Genomic DNA, 22,342 nt, shown 5'->3' with positions numbered 1-22,342 from the left:
ATGACAAATTTTGGGGTTTTGGTGGCGCTATGACACTATCAATAAGAGTCTGTTTAAGTTAGAATATGTCATACTGCAGAAGCTACAATATATCAATCAGTACATGTTACCTCTAACAATGTATCTGTATTTTATATTCACATGTATTATATTATTTGTCTCATAATTTATCAGTTTTAACAGCTCGACATACTGTAGATGTGTAAATAATGCTCACTACCTGTACCTAATATAACCTTTATTGTTCATCTGGCTTCATCTTAAGACTTGAACAGTCATAACAGTAAGACCTTTAAGTATTTTTTGAAATGCTGCAAAAGTCATCACTTTGTCTCTTTTCTTCTTCCAATGTAAAGATTGTGTGCATGGTGTGTGTTTGTTATGTATTTGTCTGCTAATTCTTTAATCTTAACGTCTCACTCATTTGATTCATTTGACAAAGCTTCAGTGCGGTAAATTCAAGTTATTGCAACTGAAATAATCTGCAGAGAACTGAAGTGGTTACAATAAATGATGTTTTTCAATAATATCAAAATGACATGAAAATGAATTTTTTTTTGCTGTTGCCTCCCATCACCCACACAGCAGTATGGTTAAGGCTGGGGCCTCTGGGCACTGAAGTTCAGCTCCTCCAAACATCTTGTGTTTTATTGTGATAGATGATGCTGCTGTAGGGTGGAAACCTTGCAACTCCATATTTTGGACATACTTGATTTCCGACAGTGACTGCAATGATCAACATTAAGAGAATGGGTCAAGCCTTGTGTCTTATTTATGTAGAAAAAAAAAAAAGCACAAACATTTTTTTCTCCCGGGGCCCGTGGGCAGATAGCCAGATTTGCCCATATGGTGGATCCAGCCATGAGTATGTTGACATCTGACCTGACCTGCTTTCTCTCCTTCCTCTTAAAAAGGAACTACAGGCATGTATGTTTATGGAAGGTTGAAATGCTTTTCCTGGAGAGCCTTGGTAGTAGACTGGTTACTGAACATGCCACATAATGGCAGCAAGGGACCTTTGCTGCAGATCATTCCTCTCTCTCTCTCTCTCTCTCTCTCTCTCTCTCTCTCTCTCTCTCTCTCTCTCTCTCTCTCTCTCTCTCCATGTTTCCTTTCGGTCTCTGCCAAGTACTTTCAAATAAAGGCAAAGATGCCCAAAAATAAATCTTAAAAAAAAAAAAAAAAAAAAGCATTTCCTATATATGGATCCACATGTAAAGGTGCAGGCTGTGTAGAGTAAAGCTGTGTCAGCTCCGCATGAATAAACACAGCCCTCTCAACAATGTGGAACCATTCCGGCTCAACTTCTGCTGCAAAGCACCATGATGTCAGGCAAGGCACTGTGTTGGCCAATCATGCATTAACACATTCCTGATGGATTACTTTGTAACATGAACGTCGTATTTTTACTCTGTACCTCGTCATCGTCATGGCAAAAGAGAGAAATAATACGATAACTCTCTAGAGTGGTCTGTGCAGTGTTCTGGTGTCTGATACTCCAACTCGCTGATATATGAGGCAACATGACCTCACACACACATCACCTCAGGTGTGTTAACACAGAGCTGTTTTCAGTCTGAATGTCTTTTTTTCTTCCTTTAAATAACAAAAAACTAACAATACATGAAAAAAACACATTGACATTTTTGATTGCCAAAGAGGATTACTAAGATCTTTACAGGTACTTCAAAGAATTCAACCAATAAAGCTGCATTCAGCATTCCAGAGTTTAATGTTAAATGGGGAAGAATCAGTAATGGCTGATCTGTTTATATTGTTTGCAATCATGTGGGTATTACAGCAGTTTGAGGAGGCATGTAGTAATGTATTAATGAGTTTGAAGGGTTATCAGACACCTAAACACTGTACAACAGTTTGCAATACACACAAAAGTATTTTACCACATGCAGATACTTACTTGTGATGAGAACAGCAGAAGCACGCTGTTCACATTATCTACAGGTGTTGCTCACTGCTTCATTCCTCTGAATGAGCAGGCTATGGGGTTTTTCATGCAGGGCTCAAGCTGTCTGAACTCCATTGAACAGGTTGTTCCTGAGATCCTTAAATGAATTCTTCCTATCATTGGAGTTTATTACACATGGAGATTTCTTTCAGTTTGCAAGTTCTCTGATTTTATACAAATATTTAAAAAGCTGCTGCAAATCCAGCCATTTGGTACACTATGTAATGTAAAAAGGAAATAATAAAACTGAACCGCAGACACAGATGAATCAACTCAAGAAGTTCTTCCCTCCCGTGTTTAACAGTACAGAATAGAATACAGAAGAACAATGAAGAGTGAAAACAGACATCCTTTAAACACAAAACATACACTGAACAATGGCTTTTTTTAGTTTACTAGAGACAGATCGAGGAGGCAGGTTCTGCAGAGCAGGCTCAGCAGATGAAATGAGAAAGTGCCGACAACAAAGTATAACAGGCACACGCAGATTTCAACAGTTCAACAGCTGAGGAATGGAGAGTATAGAGACTGACGAGACAGAGTAAAGAGGAGACGAAGAGTGAGGGGGGGGTGAGAAGGGGTGGGGGGGGGGTGAGGAAAGATTGAGCCGATGAGACGATGTTCAGCAGTCTTGATAACACACAACCAGGACAGGATGGTGGAGCTTCCAGATGTTCAGCTGAGAACACAAGAACACAATGTCTTTAATTAACATGAACTATACCTCAGCTATGAGTGGAAGACCCCTTCAATAAGTTTCTCATAAATGTATAGTTTGTAATAACTGAACTTCTCAGTCCTCTGCCATCAACCAACCAGAGACTCATTTCACAAAAGCTATGATCATCTGTTGCACAGTGCAGCTTGTATACTGTACATTTGGTGAAACAGGCCACAGATGTTAAGTAATGCTTAGCGGCATTTGTCAATAATAGTTTTAGTTACCGGGTAGAAGTCATGAAAAGCTTATACACTGTCTCAAACCTTTATGTGAAACACTATAATCCAACAAGTTAACAGGCTGTAATGTCACCTCACTGGTCAACTGAGGTGGGACAGTAACGATAGATTGTAATCCTCCCTTTATGTGATTGTTAACATAGTGATATTCTGAGTTCTGAGAGACTGAGGAAGTCATTTGTTCATGGCAGGTAGAGAAAGAGCTGTGTATGTTTTCTTTCAGTAGTCATTCCTTATTATTATGAGATGATGATACATTTGAATACATTCCTGACCCCTCTATCTTTGACTTTGTTTTCATTGTGTTATAGAATAAGTTCAGGTTCAGACACTCATATGATGCTTCAGCAGTCTCAGCGAGCTCAACTGAGTCAGTATCTCCTAAAGTTACAGTTTGTTTAGAAACAGATTCCTTCTTGTATCCCTGTAACATTACCCGCCAAGCTGCTGAGGAGGATGTGTCTGATGTGCCACAGTAATGACCTGCACCGTGTACTATTTATAATAATGTGGTCACTTGTGTCACTTCTCATCTTGCTTCAGTGATGTAGAAATGTAATCCAGTGTGTGTGTCAGTATCACTGGTGATAAGTGCAAAAGAGCTTAATTGTGACCTCCTCCAGTCAGAGGTGAAACAGACTCCAAACGTTCATCCTGACAGAGCAGTAAACACTGCTACTCATTCTGATGTTAAGTTACTCTTTAAGTGTCAACACATTTTTTTTTAATGTGATGTGTATTCTTATTAAAATTGTGATGTTAACAGCATCAATAAAACAAAGAAGAAGAAGAAGGAGCAGAGTGCTCTGATATAAGATAATGTTCATCACATTAAGTCAATAAAGTTATTATTACTGTCCCACATGGGATCATAGTAATACTACTGGCATACGTTTTAGTTTCACTTTATACTGCATTTTCTTTTCCATATATCACACTGTTAATACCTAAAGTGCTGTATGCTGTTTTATCTTTGTTAAACTGAGGAATAATGTAGGAAGATTGTTTTTGAAAAATAAAATGAAGTTCTATAGATGTTGTTAAAGGAATGTTACAGTGGCATGCTTCTCACTTAGAAATCATACGTACATAGATGTCATGTCATTGAGGGCGTGGTCCAGTTCCTCACTGATGGCTTTGTACTTGAGTTTCTGTGCATAAAGCTCATCTGTGTGTCCGCACACGCACACACACACACACACACACGCACACACGCACACACACACGAGGGAAGGTGTGTAGCAAAGGAAAAGAGAAGAAAATATAACAGAGTGGCTGAAATGAGTCATGTGGAAAAGGAAGCACATATGTTAATAAAGACATATGTCCATGTCATATAATACAACAGAGATACTGGAGGTGAAACTATATATTGCTATATATATATGGGTAAATATATTGATATAATCTAATCTCTATCATAAACAACTACAGCTGACTATCTCTAATGTTAAAGTTCAACCACTGTTTTTTTTTAAATGAATGATACAAAGACAGTTCCTTGATCAGTGAATGAAAGGAAATGAATTTAGTTATCACAATAAATAATAATAATAATAGTATAAACAGTCTGTCTGTGTTCTCCAGTAATCAAACTCACCACCAGTATAACCAGTTCAGCCCCACTACAGTCACCAGTCCTTCTCCCATTTAGTGGCATAAACTAAAATACTTGCATTAGATTTCTATACATTGATATTATTTAATTAAACAATAACAGCAGCAACAATTTAAAAAAAAATTATAATCATCATTATCATCATCATGGCACAGTTTATACTGGGATGGCTGTGGCTCAGGAGATTGAGCAGGTCATCCACCAATCAGAAGGTCGATGGTTTGATCCTCAGCTCCTCCAGTCCACATGTTGCACTGTTCTTGGGTAAGATACTGAACCCCTAACGTTCAGTATCTTACCTAACTATGTATGAAGTTTAGTCAATTAACTTTACATTTTGTAAAAATGTAATTGAATTAAACTAATAACTTCTTCTTTTACTGTATGATTCAAGTATCTGATGTTATTGAGTTGGAACAATAACTCATGTAAATTGAGCTAAAAGTACTGATTACAATACTCTGAACAATGAGTATTCACTCATTGTGTATTTCAATGATGTTTAAAGGGTATTCAGAGAGGAAAGAGAAAACAGTAGAATCAATATTTGTACCTTCCAGATCATCAATAGTCTTCTCCAGCTTGGCCACAGACCTCTCAGCAAACTCAGCTCTGGTCTCAGCCTGAGATTAAAGCAGGTAACATATCACATTCATATATTACAATTAAGAGAACATCCAAAGTATTGGACACTGTATGTGTCAACACATCCTGATGAAATCTTTAAGGTGGTATGAGGGATTTAAATGTCAAAAACATATAGTGAGTGAACGTTCACAGTATTCACAGGTCATTGTCACCTCTTTCAGCTTGTCTGTCAGGATCTTGATCTCCTCCTCATACTTGTCCTCCTTTTGAGAGTACTGTGGAGACAAATGACATTCATTCAGACACAGATCTGTGCATGTTAACTTCTTAAAGAAAGATGGCATTAAACACACATTTACATTCACATGTACAGTACGTTCACATTGATGTTGGCCGATACTGAAACACTTTGGATTATGATAAAAAAGCTGCATTTAAGTTTTACATTAATAAACATTACTTGTAAATATTTTATTGTATGATATCTGCACATGGCAGCCTTAGTATAGGAAGAGTTATGGAGGGACAGTCGGCTGAAGCTTCATATTAGCTTCACATCAACTTTTAAATACATGTTTACACAGAAGGAGGACTGTGGATTTAGTCTCCATCACTTCCATTGTAAGTGCATTATGAAGAGATCTTCTAATGGTCAGTATGATCAGGAGGAATGATTACAACAAGAAAAACAGGTTTAATGTTCATTTGAGAACCTGACTTTTGTTTTCAGACACTTTAAAAGGTGAACCTGTCCTTTAATCTGTCACCAATAACAATGCTGATTCAAGTACAATAGACGAGATAGATTCCCAATCAGGGCTACTTCTGCTGTTGCCAGGTGATACGTAGAGAGACTGTGGTGTAGAACGACCAATTTGAAAAAATTGAATATATGACTTGATTAAAAAATGCATCCACATATTGAGTCAGCTATCACATTTAATTCATGTGTTATTGTTATTAAAACTGTGTAAAAACTAGTGGATGAAATAGCTGAGAGTAATGAATAAATGGTTGGAATGTCCAGATTTTGCATATCCATGTGATTGTTGTATGAAAGCAAACTTGACAAAACCAAACTAAACATAACAGTTGTACATTGTATAAAAATTATATATGATTAATAGTTAAATAACAGTTTGAAATGAATTTTTTTGACTTTTTTCAAAATGTTTAATTTTCCATTGCAAATCAAGTTAAATGAAGTTACCATGTCTAGGGTCAAATATTTTCCAAAAAGTCTATATATAAAAAATCCACATGGTTCTACAACCTCACAGAGAGGCATGGGGAGGATATTTTGGATGATTACGGAAGTTACCAAATATAGTTATTCGGGGGAACCTCTGCTATAGACTGTCCCTACCTTCTCAGCCTGGGCCTCCAGAGACTTCAGGTTATTGGTGACGTTCTTCAGCTCCTCCTCCAGCTCAGCACATTTACTTGTTTAGTTTTGATTTCAGGGTAAAGAAGGAAAGAGACAGAGGGAAGCATTAACTTTCATAATGTAACAGTCTGAAGTCTAGCAAAACAAACCCAAAACCACCACTGACAACAAAGTGGAAGCCATGTAGACACTCACGCCTCAGACACCTCTGCCCTCTCCTCTGTACGCTCCAGCTCTGCTTCTACGATCACCAGCTTACGAGCCACCTGGACGAAAGCAGCGTATATACAGTATAGTCAGTAGTTAGGAATTGTACATTGTCTTCAAATCTTCTTTCAGATATTGATCCTCGCAATGTCTGAAAGAGCTGCGTCATTAGAGCTTCTCAGTCCTCACATGGACACAGTGTGACGCTGCAGGTCCAAGAGATAACTCACCTCCTCGTACTTGCGGTCGGCCTCCTCTGCAATGTGTTTGGCCTCCTTGAGCTGGATCTCCTGAAGCTCCATCTTCTCCTCATCCTTCTGAGCTCTGTTCTCAATCACTTTCATACCTCTGCACACACAAAACAGTGCTATTTAACAACACAAATCTTCTCTTCTTTAAAGCTAGAAAAACAAATGACATGACAAAAATGATAAAATAGTCAACAATATCAGCTGTTGTTAAGAAGTCAAAATAATCAGTAATCAGCTGTTTTGGATTGATCTGGTAGTTTCTGAGAAGTTTTGGGCTAGATAGCAGAGATAGAGCAGTCAAAATTGAAAACATAGGATCAATTCTTTTCTAAACACCCTTATATTACATCTGGTAGAGTGGGAGCCATCAGTTCTGCTTGTCTGTATTACTTATTGTGTTTAAAAAGTGAATCTTGTGCTGTGGTTTGCAGGGATGGCCGTCGCTAATTGGTCAAACACACACACAGTGCAGCTGTTTTGTGCATCTGTGCCACTAAAAATACCATACTTAAAAAAAAAGTATGGTTGGCCCTGGACAATGAAGTGATATTGATAACACATAGTCAGAGAAAAGAAGAGACCTCTCGCTCTCATCAGCAGCCTTCTCAGCTTCCTCCAGCTTCTGCAGAGCTGTAGCCAGTCTCTCCTGAGCTCTATCCAACTCCTCCTCCACCAGCTGGATACGTCTGTTCAGGGAAGCCACTTCTGCCTCAGCCTGAGGACAAATAAACATGGTACGGTGTGATTTGATGTTCTGCATACAGCTGCACAGGTGCTGATCTGCCATCAGGACAAATATGTTTCACAGATCTACTGTAGATAATAAAATAAATACAAGGATCGTGGATCTAATACTGGCCCCATAGGAGGTATTAAAACCATGTTTATTATTTTAGACACTCATGGTGTTCAAACTGTAATAAACTGACCAGAAGTGAAATTGAGGGTTAAATAAGTTACTTACTAAGGTGAAACATAATATTTGTGACACAGTGTTATAAATCTAATGTTATTTTTCAGTGAATCAAAAGAAATGAGTAAAATATACAGGCCTGTGTTTCCACTGTGCATAATGTAATTATATTGTACATAGAAGGTAGCAATAAGGTCTTCATTGGTTTATGTACTGTATATTATGAATCTATATGCATGTATGCTTGGGAGGAAGATCAGTGGCTAGAGAATAAGGAGATAAGAATTTAGTATTTAAGAGTATTTTTTTTTAACTGTTGGGTAATTATGGGCTACAGCAATGTTATTACTCAGTCATAAAGCAGGAACTGAATTAAAAAGTTGATAACAATTCCCACGTGCAACTAACAAACTGCTTATTTATGAGCTAGAATATTCTTTCAAACTACTGTGGTACTTCAGACTGAAAAAATAAGCTTTAAGCTTTAAAATTACACTGCAAGAAGGTTGAAAATGTAAAGTAAAATATTTACTTTATACAAGAGCCAAGAGCTGCAAAAAAAAAAAAAACAGGTAATTTTTAATATTTTCTTGTCAAACAAACAATGAGCTCAGCCTATATAAGTAGTACATGTGTATCAAAAGCCTGATATATATTATTCCTCTGCTCTTTAAAGCTCCATTATCCTCCATTATCATCCAAAAACGATTAAAATGATGCCAAGGAGTCACACTGTGTTCCTCCTTCTCTAGTAGCTGGTAGCTTGTTCAGACTCATCTCCAAACAGTAATCACAGCGATCACATTTTCATTTCTCTCAGAGGATTTCCTTTACAGCAGACATTACTGTGCATGTGTGGGATCATGGTTCTGCTTACAGAGCTTCACTGGAAAAAAAATCAGCAACCCAAGCTATCACCACACCAACATCATCAAAAGAGCAGAGAGGAACATGATATATCAGGATATGAGACACACACAGTACTTGTAAGAAGGTTGAGTTCATTGCTAGTTTGGTTTTTACACATGAATACATGGAGCTCTGTCTATGAATGTAGGTGATAAACTGGAGATGGGAGCTCTCTGTCCACACCCTTATACTTTATTGGCCTTTAGTTTTATACATTCTTTGTAGGAAGAACAATAGCCTGTGCTGACAGCTGTACTGTCTATATGTAGACTGAAATAAATTCTTGAGCAATGACTGTGGATGAACTCAATGCTAGAGAATGAAGAGGCAGAAGAATTGAGACTGAAATGATTTATCTTTTTTTTTTATGGTTTCTGATCAAAATGGTTTGCAGTTCATTATCATAGAATATCACTGTTTGTGTTGTTTGTGCTGTAATAGCTTCTATGTAGTGTTGCAAAGTTCAATGTTTTATTAGTGGTTATAGTTGAACTAACTGTTTTACTATCTAACAATGTGAGACAACAGTTTACTGCTGTAACGTAGTAAAAGTCGAATAAAAAGAATGATTTATTTATTCTCCTTTCATGATTTGCTGAAAGGGGTCGCCCGATACTGTGACCCATGAGGAATGGATGATGTACCTAAAATGGACTGGGACCATTGTTAAGCTAGCAGTCAAGGTTGAGTGGCTGATATCATGGCCAAAATAGGGTTCTGAATCCCCTCGACAGCTGTGAGGAGTCCATGCGGGGCATGAGGAGAATGGAATGCAGGGGAGAAGCAGGGAATCAGCCAGGCTTGGCTTACACTGGCAGCATCACAACTTTTATCACAGCGTCAGTACGGGGGCTCAGACTGAATGCCAGAGTGAGAGTGAAGAGAGTCTGTGATATTTAGAGGTTTACTGTGTCTGACAGTTATTTTTTCCTTTACCTAGTTGAGTAAAAACAATAAAAGAAAATAGACAACCAATTATTGAGTCTCCTGAAATCCATGAATAGTCCTATACCACCTGACTAATCTATCTATCTATCTATCTATCTATCTATCTATCTATCTATCTATCTATCTATCTATCTATCTATCTATCTATCTATCTATCTACAGTATGGTTCTATCTATCTATCTATCTATCTATCTATCTATCTATCTATCTATCTATCTATCTATCTATCTATCTATCTATCTATCTATCTATCTATCTACCTATCTATCTATCTATCTATCTATCTATCTATCTATCTATCTACAGTATGGTTCTATCTATCTATCTATCTATCTATCTATCTATCTATCTATCTATCTATCTATCTATCTATCTATCTATCTATCTATCTATCTATCTATCTATCTACAGTATGGTTCTATCTATCTATCTATCTATCTATCTATCTATCTATCTATCTATCTATCTATCTATCTATCTATCTATCTATCTATCTATCTATCTATCTATCTATCTATCTATCTATCTACAGTATGGTTCTATCTATCTATCTATCTATCTATCTATCTATCTATCTATCTATCTATCTATCTATCTATCTATCTATCTATCTATCTATCTATCTATGTATCTATCTATCTATCTATCTATCTATCTATCTATCTATCTATCTATCTATCGTTCTCAGTAGATCTGGGCTTATGTTACAGAGGAAGTGTATTTGTATTGTCTGGTATTACAGGTGTAAACAGTATAATGCCACATAAAGGTGAATTTATGACAAACATTGTGTATTGCAATTTTGGAAGTGTGTAACTCACATCAGCAGCCTTCTTGTCGGCCACCTCAAGCTTCTCCTGAGCATCCTTCAGGGCCTCAGAGTATTTGTCGAGCTCGTCCTCTGTCCCCTTCAGCTTCTTTTGCATCTGCAGGATTTCGTCTTCATGCTGATGGTGTGGGAGATAAAAACACAGAGTTAGGACGTTCAAAATGTATCCATCAAAGAATGTGCTTCCATGCTTAAAGGGGAACTCCATCAAGTTCACGCATCACAATCTGGTGGTATGATGTATGAAAGAAGTGATGTTAGCAGACCTCTGTGGCCCGGGTCTTATCTCTGGGGTTTAGCAATTTGTGGCTAATAGTTCCAGGCTACATTAGCCGCTACTAGCATAACTCATGCGAATTTGTACAATCAGACGAATTGAGGTGAGTTGCTTTGTGGGTAATGTAGGAAGATGGATGATATCTTTTTAAAAACTGTACATTCTCGACAGTCCAACAGGGCTATAGGAGTGCAACGCTTAATCGGTGGTGTCCTCTTTTAAAGCAATGAATGTAATGCTCTGGAATATGATATCATCTGTATATTGTCTGTTTATTCCGGTTACTTTTAATTGAATTTTGAGATACAACGCATGAAAACAGTTTAGCACAGATTATTCAAATTGAAAATTTGGACTTTGGCGACTCCCACAGGCAGCATCTAAAGATCCAACGGCTAACAGCAATACCGAGCCCCTCAGCCTCAGGTATGATCGCAAGATAATACATAAGACCGTTGTACACTTAAAACTAGTTCATATAAATTGCTGTCCGAGCTAAAGGAAGGGGTTTTGTAATTGTTCTTAAATGCCACATTTGAAGTAGGGTGAAAGCTTCCTTTTGTGGAGCGAGGAACACAGGCAAAATCAAGGTATTGAGAATGCTGAGTATCACTAACTGGGTAGGTGTTGGTGTTGAAGCTACCATGTGATACTAGCATCCATCAGCTGGGATCACATGGTGCATCATCATCATCATCATCATCATCATCGACGTGACAAGAGAAAGAGTGTGGTGTTCTTTCTCTGTTTGGCTCTTTTCAGTTTGACCACATTTTTGAATTGGGTCTGATTATTGTTGGGTCTATTTGGACCATGTCTGGCTTTCATTTTAGATGAGATGAAGACCTCTCATTATGCAAGTATTCTTTATAGACAACTAACATTCACGATAGTGATTTATGTTGGCAATAAATAACAATTTTGCTAAAACTCCATGTCCATGTTACATTTAACAAGGGGCACAGGTCGACTTTCCAATCTTACGTTCTATTAGTGCACATTCTACAATATGTTTTTAACTGTGAAATGTTGAAACGTGATACTCGGTCTGCATTCAAAGCTAAATCAAAAACTGAAACTGGGGGATCTGGGGTTTCCTGTCCGTATTGTAAGCGAATTATCGCAAGAAACGGGAGGGTGTCTACAACAGTACCATAGTACCGTAGCGCGTTAATAAAACAATGATCATTTTCTTAGAATTTAGCAATATTAACATTTAACGTCTCCAATGATTTACGGCTGCAACAAACAGTGCAGACGGTCCAATTAGGTGTTCAAACCAGTACTCATTACATGCAGAATATAGGCAGAAACACAGCATGTTTCAGATTTGTGTAAGGATAAGTCAAAGCAGTCCTCTGTCATACACTACTTACATCTACAACAGAGGCTGGTAGAAACATTCTGATTTCTATCTGTTTTTAACTTGTTTTGGTCGTTGATTTATAACTTGGTATAAGAGGTTGTTGGGTTCCAACCTGATTCATCTATGACAGTAGAGTTGAGCTACCTGACCTGAACCTAGCAAAGTATCAGGTTTCATGTCACGTTGACGCCGTTTTGTTGCGTAAAGCTTTGAGCTCTGGTTGGGTTCAGGTTAGGTCAGTTATCAATTTTCATTTAATCAGTTTCAAGTTCAAGTTCAAGTTCAGTTCATGTTATTAGTACTGTACCTCTCTTTTAGGCTCGTCAGACTGATCAGATTGTCATCATTCAAACATATACTGTGAAATGATTTGAAGATACAATCCAGAGATACAGCAACATCCATTGGCACCATAGCTACATACTACCTCAAATTGCTATGATCAACGTTTCAGACCACATGAGAAATGAAAGATTATGCAAGCTTGATGAGACAGTTTCAGAAAAAGCCAGGAAACCCAATGAAAGGTATTATAGGTATAAATCTGTTTCCTACTTATATTGAATCACCTGTCTCACACCTGTTTGAAGACTGTTTCTAAGTATCAGTTTGATTCTTCTGGTCTTTTGACATATGATTTAATCCAAGTCTTCAAAACCCACCTGCTTGCTTCTGTCCTCTGCTGCTTTCTTGTCTGCTTCAGCTTGTTCAGCCTGGTCCAACGCATTCTCCTTGTCCAACTTCAGCATGAGCATCTTCTTTTTGATGGCCTCCATTTTGGCTGAGGTTTAGTGGGGCTTTTCGCCTACGAGCACAGAAAGCAAAGAGAGAAGGGAAGACAGATGGGAGCAGGACAGATGACCCGTGTGCCTGGCAAACCGGTGGAGACACCAAACTCTGACAAAGACAGAGGGAGACCATTTATATGACAGAGGAGATGACACTCCCACTTCTAAGCCCCCCAACCTACCCACACTTCTGCACCCTCCTCTCACCACCACACTCACTGATAGTCTCTGCTGTGTTTTCATTTGTAGAGCGACATCTTCAGAACTACACTACATCAGAATTCATCTGTTTGGTTTGTTGCAAGTGTAGCCTTTTGCTTGTGCTGTTGGTTCTAAAATGAAGAACAGGGAAGACTAGAAACATCATTTGAATTTCCCGGTGTGGGATCAACATAGTGTTATCTAATCTAATCTGAAATAAAGGAAGGTTGACAGGAGCATAAATGCTAATTGAAAAACACTACAAAGGAAAACTCTAGTGTCTTTTTCTGTCTGACACACTGCTCAAATTACAGACCATGTTAGTCATAGGAATAAAATAACCTGTCAGTTGTTGCTTTAATTGCCTGAGTAGTTCAGTTGATGTGCTATCTTCAATCGTCTCAGGGTCACGCTCTCGCTACTACTATGTGAGAATAGCACAGTGATCATTTTAGATATGTTTGACACTATTTGGGTTTACAGTGAAAGATAATATATCAGTTTAACTGGCCTCGATTAAACACAGTTTCCCACCAGTGTGAAAGCTTTGTGGCCTAAAGTTAGCAGCAGCTTAACGGATGAATGCTAGTTCAGACATGGCTGTAACACCAGCAGGGCAGGGTGGGCTAAATGGTGATTATGATTTTTAAACATTAGAGATTATTGTTAAAAAAGTTAGAGAGATTACACTGGAAACAGTGATGGATATCATCAATGAAAGCAACAGTTGTTTTTTTTTTGCTAACAAATTAATAATTAAAAAAAGAATTCGAAGTGTAAATACTGTACAAACCAGGAGTGTCCATTGCATGTTGTACATAACTTTCTACTAACATTCCCATGATGCAATGGGTCCATTTTATAGATGCATAAATTACCATTGTGCGACTCGACACCTGCCAGTGATGACGCAGATGATGATGATTACTGAGTGTCTGAAATCTGAACTCACTGCCCACTACTGAGTGAACTGTTGAGTGTTTGTTATACAGGAAGTGGTGACAACTCAGGACTGAACATCTACCTGATTACTCACCAACACACACAGAGCAACATTATCTCATTTGGAATCATGTTTCTGGCAACTTGGCGAATGTAAATGTACTATTAACTCTTGCTTTTAACTATCATTTCTCATCTCCAATATATTTATCCACCAACTCCTGAGAAACATATCCCTCTGGTCTCTCTGTCTGCCTGCTGTTTGGTGCTGGGTAGGTATTATACAGTGGGTCCATTAGAGCTTTTTTCACTAAAAAACAGCTGCCTGCTGCTGCTGCTGGAAACCAGGTTGATGAGAGCAGTAAGACTGAAACAAACAGTACCAAACAATGAGTTAAAAGACACTTAAAACCTCCTTAGAGCTGAGAGAAACTGTAGAGGCATATTACACATACACATTTGATCAAATGGTTAAATAAGCATATTAACCAGTGCAGCTATAATACTGATATTCTATCATCTGTACAATTAAATTAAAAAAACCCAAACACCTTTATTCAATGTGAACAATTTTAAGGTAAAGTAAACTTTATTGATTGACAATATTGAAATTCAACATTGACATAACAGTAGCCTTGTAATGGTGTGATAAAAAATAAAATAAAAATAAAATACTATATACAATAAACAATCTCTAAAATAATCTGTAATGATATAAATCTACAATATACATCAATTCATGATACTATAAACAAGTGTGCAATGTTCCTGGGATTAAACAGTAAGGACAGCATCAGTCTTATTAGTGGGAGTTACTGGGAGCTGTGCTGTTCTACAGTCTGATGGCTGATGGTATGAAAGAGTTTTCCAAGGTTCATTGTTTCAGGGGTGATATAGAGTGCATGGAATGGTTCTGTTCACTAAATGTTGCTATTGTCTTTAAATGTAAAATCTTGTTACATTCATAACTGAAACCATACATCTTCGCTTAAGAGCATTGTTTGTAATGACTGCCAGGATGATACTTTACGCTTTTAGTAATTAATTCATTTAAATGAACTGTCTTGGTAATGGGATGAGAGGATGTGAGGTAAAATAAACACAATACAAACTGACACTGGGAAAGAATGTCTGTCCTGTAACTCTACTCCATCACCTGGTCTGTGATGCCTATAATTGGATTTCTCCTGGGATAGGGTACGGGGCAACGAGAATCACATTTAGGGGGCTAGGGGGGGAGTGACTATGTCAGTTATTCCCCTCGCTAGGCCCCGGTTGGGTTATTAATAAACATCTTTTGGCTGACATTGTCTCGGGGATTAGAATAAGGGGCTGTGTCTGCAGCTTTACACACAAACACACAGGCAGGAATGAACCTGACAAAACAGAAAGAATACTATTACTGCGGATTTTGTTAGTATGACTACCTGAACTCATGACATTCTTCAATAAAAGCTAATAAAATGCTTTTGTTTACATATCAAACCAACAATCAGATGAGATGATGGATATCAGTTTCCCCCTCTGTTGGTTGCTGTGTTGGACAGTGACACTTTTTCTATTGTGGGGTATGAGTGCGCTCATATTGACTGACTAGTGTGGCCTGATGGTGTCATATATATATAAATCCTGTATATATATAGTATATACTGTATATGGTAACAGGGCTCCAGTCTAGAAGTAAAGAGTAACAACACACTTAATAGTTTTTTACACTACACATGATGATATGGGTTTATGTTGGCATATGATGTTAATACAGATGATTTTAACAATATACATATTGTGTGTAAAAACTACTTATTCAGTTCAAAATTAGCTTATTTCTGTCTGCTTAGACCTGAAAATTCAGTTCAGTGAAATTCTCTACCTGCCTACTCATAATACCTCCTGCACCTCTCATAATCGTGACATATGAGGTAAGACTGGAGTCCCCCAGGGGTGTGACTGTGTGGCATCACACAGCTCCAACATCGTCATTCATTTGCTGATGAAACCACCATCACTGGCCAAACCAGTGGGAGTAAAAGGTCAGCCTACAGAGGAAGTGAGAGCCCTGACATATCTGAAGAACAACTTCCATCTCAATGTCTGCAGGACCAAGGAGATGAAGATGGATTTCAGGATGGTACAGGAAACACCTCCATCTAGATCCAGGCGGGTGTCTGCAGGGAAAGTCAGAAGCCTGAAGCAATGATGAAGACCATGAACCAGCACCTCTTGTTCCTCAAGAGACTGATGATGTTTGGCATGGACAGGATAATAGTATGCCACTTTTACAAATACACAATTGAGTGTTCTCCCTGGTTTCATCATGACCTGGGGACACATTTGTACGACATTTCTGATACTTGTGAAAACAGAAGGTGCAGTAAGAATGTGACAGATTCTTTAGACCAGTGCAAACATGTTTTTCCAGGCCGATCTGAGGGCGATGTCATGATGTAGAGATGCTATATATATAACCTTTATACCTGTTTCATCCAGAAACTTTTTAGCTTTCCATGATTTGACTTGAGATGTGTGTGGGCAGCAGGAGAGCATGAGAGCCTGAAAACAGGTGTTTGCAGCCCTGATTGTGATTGATGGATCGATGAAATACTACATACTGGAAATGCTATTTGTGAACGGCACCTTTTGTAATGTAACCTGAAACCGCACACTAATGTAGTATACTAATGACCTGCTGTTTCTGGGTCTCGAAGTACATTACAGGCCTGTGGTGCTTACCCTTCTTGTTATGAAGGAAATTGTGAAGGATGCGCTTCTGTATGTAGTTCATGCCGATTTTGATCCACTCCAATTTGCTTATGCTCGTGATGCCATTGGCACTTTATTAAATATGATTCTCACACACTTGGAAGGTGCAACGTCGTAGTGTGATTACGTATTTATTCTTTTTTTCTTCTGCTTTTAACTGTATCCAGCCCATAGACTGTATGATCCAGCCTCATATTTTAGCAGAAAGGCTATTTTTTTTTAACTGTTAGGTCACATCAAGTGAAGTTCAGTGGTTATTTATCAGATGTTCTTTTATTATCCACTGGATTTATACACAAATGCATGTCAGAGCCAATATGCAAGGCATCACATCATTCTGTTGCTGATGACTCTGTTCTTGTGTCTCTTATCTAGTGATGATGATCCTGACCATGGACCTGTGGTGACAGAGTTTACAGACTGGTGCAGGTCATCATTCCTGAACATCAATGTATCCAAAAACCAAGGATGATAATATATACTAAGAAGAATCCTACAGTCATCTCCCCTGAAGTCATTGATGATCAGGATGGTGAGGTTGTGAAACAGTATAAGTATCTTGACACTTTAATTGTTGACAAGCTGACCATTGAACCCCAAGTAGATGCTGTGTGTAAGAAAGCATATGGATTATTACAGTGAGCTTCAGGTTTTAATGTGGATAATACTTCTTTTATTGAATCAGTGCTCACTTTCTCACTTGTCTGCAGGTATGGGTGCATTAGCCTCAGAAACAGGGTCGAGGGTAGAACCCTGAGCGACCTGTCCGATCTTTACAAAGTCAGGACTTTGAAGAAAAGTCCTTTCAGTCCTGGCTGATCCTTGATGGTTTGCGCTACACTTTCACCACTGAATGCACTTCTCTTCCCTTTGTAGGCTGATTGAATATTATATATGGAAAGTCACTAAATTCTATTAAACCTTGAAAGTAAAAGACTGCTGTAAACTCAGTGCTGTTTACATTTGTTATATCAAGAATTCAGTAGTTCACAATATTCAGTTGCTCCTAATTCAAATACTAAGTTGAAGTCTTCTGTTTACGCATTTGATATGTATTGTTTAGCCCTATGATATAAGTTATGCATATTGTTGTTAGGCGAAGCTCCCAGTTTACCAGTCAATCTATGTCCCAACCCTCACCTATGGTCACAAGCTTTCGGTAGTGACTGAAAGAATGAGATCGTTGATACAAGCAGCCGAAATGAGTTTCCTGTGGAGAGTGTCTGGGCTTAGCCTTAGAGATAAGGTCAGCTGCTGCTCCTTCACATGGAAAGGAGCCAGCTGAGGTGGTTTGGGCACCTGGTCAGGATGCCTCCCGGACGCCTCCCTTTAGAGGTGTTCCAGGGACGTCCGACTGGGGGGGAGACCCAGAACACGCTGGAGGGATTACATATCTCTCATGGCCTGGGAACGCCTTGGGAGTGTTGCTGGGGGTTTCATTGCTCAGCCTAATGCCAACACGACCCGGCCCCGGACAAGCGGCAGATAATGGATGGATGGATGGATATTATTGTTAGAATTGAATGATTTTAATATGCATTTTGAACATTTTGAAATTAAACAGTAGGGTTTAAAAAAGTACTGCATGGCTAATACATAGTTTGGTGTTGTTCTGCTATAGTGTGATGTTGTACAGCACAAAAACAGAGCAGGTACTATGAAGCATGTTTGAGTGAGAACCAATGTGGAGATCCAGTGAAGAAAATCCAGCAATCCCTGGATTGCCCCAGGTGGGGATCCTGATCCCATCTACAGAATCTACAGCACACAACCGCTGGAACATCTGTCCTTACAGTCTGCCTCACAGAAGGATCATAGTACTGGTACTGTACAAGCACTCTGACAGATCACAGCTTCATCTGAACTAAACAAATCATAATCCTTTGACACAACTAAGGCCAATTTGTCCCGGTTTAAAGGGCTAAGTCTTTTATTTCTATTATTTTGTTACTATAAAACCAGTTGCATTGTTTTGACATCCATAACTTTAAAACTGATTGAATTAGCTTGTGCTGCTGAGGTTCAGGTTGTTACCCTCAATACTTCAGGTCAAAGTGTGCTTACGCAAGAATGGCAAGAATACATTTTGTATTACACTTTTTTAATGTAATACAATTCACATGGAGGACAAAAGTATTTGCAAAAGCAAGTACACTCTTTGTTTCAGGTTAGGCCTTAGACTGACAAATACAGAATCTGCTGAATATTATTAATACTTAATTCTGCTTACAGTATCTTATACAATCTCATTATTATGGTGGCTATGAACACAATCTGCCATGACAGATTTTTACTAATCTGATAACAGCTTTAGTCAAATATTTTGGAGATAAAAAATGAAATACATTCATTTCAGAAAAGTTGATGAACAGGCGGAGCAGTTTAATATAACTGTGAAAATTAGTATTACAGAATATGCAAATCTACATTGAGTATGCAGTCATAGATATATAGATATTTATAGAGAGAGACACAGAGAGTTGTTCAGGATAAAAACACAATAAAGCTAAAAGCTTATTTGTATTGCAGTTGTTAATAAAGAGAAAGGGTAAGTTGCCAGATCTGGAATGCAGGTAAAACAGATTTAAAAACATGCAAGACAACCAAGCCTGGAACTCTCATGAGTAGAGGAAATTTCACACTAAACAGACTGTAGCTTTAGAAGATATGACTTGATCTAGCTCACTGAGGTTGCTGAGGCACCATATTGGTATCAGCTGAAAGCTGGAAGGCATATTTACACAGAATGATTAGATCTGTGGATTCTGGCCCTCATTTATTTCAGGGTAGTCCTGTCCTGAGAGAATACCTTCAGGGTCAGTGTGGAGAGTAGGAATTGTCACAGCGACCAAGACCCATTTCTACATTAATGGCACATCATTATCATATTAACAACATTCCTTCTTCAAGAGATGAGTGTGGATTTTTAGCACCTGCAATTTGGCTCATATGGCTCAAAATACACCAAGCACGGACATGGTGTGTCACCTGGCTTTTAATATTAATTATAGTAATGTTTTAGCTTTAGCTTAAGTTTTAATCATTGTTTTGTATATTGTTTTTATCCCCTAGTGTTTATTTGATTTGATCTATTTCAACACTGTTGTTGTAGTTTTTAGTCTTTTTGTTGTCAATTTTGCTTTTGTTCACTAATTTATTCATTTATTGTCTGTGTTATTTTAATCCTGCTATGTGAAGCACTTTTGGCTGCATGCTATGATGGTGCAAGATTAACAAGATGGGTTTCTTTAAAATGATGTGGTAGAAACTATCTAGTTAATTCATTCAGTAGCAGTTAATAATATACGGTAGCCTACGCTTCCAAACCCTGCACCACCAACTGATGTCTCTTGGCAAAAAACTATGTGTGCAGTGAAGCTGACGTAGGCAGTGTAGCAGGTGTAGCATCATGTCTGTGCTTGATCTATTTCAGCTGTAAGGGAGCAGGTTGACCTCATAAGAAAAAACAAAGTATCTGTCATTTCACACACCAAATATGACCTCTAGTGGCTGCATGGATGAATATTCTGTCAGGAACAAACAGGAAGCAGTGTGATTTTGGGTCCCGATACCAACACTTAACACATACATTTGTGTTAATGTGTGGACAGGTACAGTAGCAGGCAAGTGTGGCCCATATCAGAATTATATCAGCACTCAGTCCATGTAACCTGCACACTCACATACACATCGCTGCTATTGCTACTTTAACCCTTACATACTGTTTGGGTCAAATTTGACCTATTTGACAGCTGTAAAAACACCCCAAATATCTTATACCCAGAAATTTGATAACTTTTCCTAATGTGGCCCAGAATGCACAAAAATGAAAATATTTTAAAATGTTATACTTTTGTATTGATGCTACAAATGTTTGTCCATTGAGTCTGTTCTGGGTCAAATTTGAGCCGTACTATCTATTGACATGTGTTTATGTTAAATGAATAGTTAATAGTTTTAATCATTCTTTTTATGATGTAGCAGTGAAGACTGATGGCTCTAATGGTTATACAATAAACCCCACACTTCCATAAAGTTCTTGTCATTTTCACTTTACATAAAATACATTTACATCATTATTGCTATGTTATATTTTCATGTCTTAGGTCAAATAGGACATGATGATATTGTGTGATAGTAGCTGTTTTTTCTTCTCTCTCTGCTCTCTGAAACATGAATCATTTAATCACACATTTATTGATCAGTCAGATCCACTATTGATGCTTTCTAAACACATCTGTGGTTCAAAATGTGGTATAGATACTTTTTATGAGGAGATTCTCAGGTCGGGTCAAAATTGACTTGGAACATACTGTGAGGATGTAGAATATGAACAGTATGTAAGGGTTAAAGCGCTATTCAGAGTCAATCATATCCCATAATTCACCATGGTCTACTAAAACACTCATACTAGTTGTTAGTACACCTGTAAACATTTTCAACAGTTGCAGTTTATGAAGTTAGGGCAAAACCTTCACAGATGGTTATCACTTCATATCAAAAGTATATTCTTCTGGATGAAACTGATGAGAATAATACTGCATTTTTGACAATATTAGTTGGATTATAACATGTACTATAAGCATTGTAAAGCAGGATTTATTGCATGGCAGTTGTATCGGATTGCTTTAGATTGTGCTGCTTATCTTATCTTTTCCTGCTGTTTCAGTAAAGGTTGTTATATTTGTGATCTCTCTGGAAATGAATAGAAACACATGCTTCTTCTTTTCCTCTCGTGATGCGGTTTGTTCGTATGGCTCGTCATTTTTTAGTTGTTAAAAACTGCCATTGATAAATACACGCGTTTCACAAAAAGAGCAGCACAATTGAAACTGAAAGTGTTCAACAACTCATTTTACAGCAAAAGAACTAGACACTGTCAAAAGTGATTAAAAGCAACCAGTATAGTGCAATATGTATTATCATTATTGGTGATATTTTTCAATAAATTTAACACTAATAAATTCCTTGATTTTTGTGTGGGATACTTAAAAAACAGTAGCAGTATTTGAAATGTCCATCAGTTTTTTTATATCCCTTTGGTCCATTGACAGAAGTAAATCATAGAAATCCAAACTGAAAAATAAAACAAAGTGTCACCAGACATGTACTCAAAAAGCAAAGCAGCTAAATAATATTAAGACTTGCAGAAAAAGAGAGACATGCGCATTGTTGTGCTTTCTGGTATAGTGGCTTATTGTTGGAGTCAATCACTTTGTGTCCCAGTTAAAAACATGCCTCCTCTGGAATATCTTGAAGATCTGAAAAAGAGAACAAAACAAAGATCAGTCCTATAACTACAAGAGACTGGTATTTCAGTGGTGTGCTGTTTCTTTAGTTTAGCTCTTCAAAGAGTTGTCAAAGTGTCTTCTGGTTACGGTCAGTGAAACTGATCATGTCCTGTACTGATGTTTCACATTAAAAGCCTCTC

At 37.9% G+C, this 22,342-nt stretch overlaps 2 protein-coding genes across 4 annotated transcripts in view; both read right to left on the bottom strand.

Annotated features, from left to right (window-relative positions):
• Nucleotides 1-2,641: 2,641 nt before the first annotated feature.
• Nucleotides 2,642-13,103, bottom strand: LOC133995969 (tropomyosin alpha-3 chain-like). Its single transcript, XM_062435476.1, has 10 exons — nucleotides 12,883-13,103; nucleotides 10,570-10,695; nucleotides 7,559-7,692; nucleotides 6,957-7,074; nucleotides 6,715-6,785; nucleotides 6,499-6,574; nucleotides 5,345-5,407; nucleotides 5,098-5,167; nucleotides 4,016-4,094; nucleotides 2,642-2,645 (listed from the first exon to the last, which is right to left on the bottom strand). Exons 1-10 carry the CDS (start codon nucleotides 12,994-12,996, stop codon nucleotides 2,642-2,644), a joined length of 855 nt encoding a protein of 284 aa, XP_062291460.1. The 5' UTR covers nucleotides 12,997-13,103.
• A 5,952-nt stretch (nucleotides 13,104-19,055) lies between these two features.
• arhgef1a (Rho guanine nucleotide exchange factor (GEF) 1a) overlaps nucleotides 19,056-22,342 on the bottom strand; it is a 40,969-nt gene continuing 37,682 nt past the window's right edge. For all 3 annotated transcript variants that reach the window (XM_062435585.1, XM_062435586.1, XM_062435587.1), the window contains one exon: nucleotides 19,056-22,172. In XM_062435585.1, the coding sequence (XP_062291569.1) occupies nucleotides 22,138-22,172 (35 nt within the window). In that variant the 3' untranslated portion in view covers nucleotides 19,056-22,137. The remainder of the gene's footprint in view (nucleotides 22,173-22,342) is intronic.

This window comes from Scomber scombrus, chromosome 16, assembly GCF_963691925.1.
Source record: "Scomber scombrus chromosome 16, fScoSco1.1, whole genome shotgun sequence".
NCBI lineage: Eukaryota > Metazoa > Chordata > Actinopteri > Scombriformes > Scombridae > Scomber > Scomber scombrus.
This window is presented reverse-complemented; position numbering and strand designations above follow the sequence as displayed.

Excerpts from the sequence above, each read along its gene's own strand:
- LOC133995969 (XM_062435476.1), bottom strand. The coding sequence starts at position 12,996 with ATGGAGGCCATCAAAAAGAAGATGCTCATGCTGAAGTTGGACAAGGAG. Across the intron at positions 6,786-6,956 it reads CCGACCGCAAGTACGAGGAG|GTGGCTCGTAAGCTGGTGAT; the intron begins GTGAGTTATCTC and ends GCTTTCGTCCAG. Across the intron at positions 5,168-5,344 it reads TGACAGACAAGCTGAAAGAG|GCTGAGACCAGAGCTGAGTT; the intron begins GTGACAATGACC and ends CTTTAATCTCAG.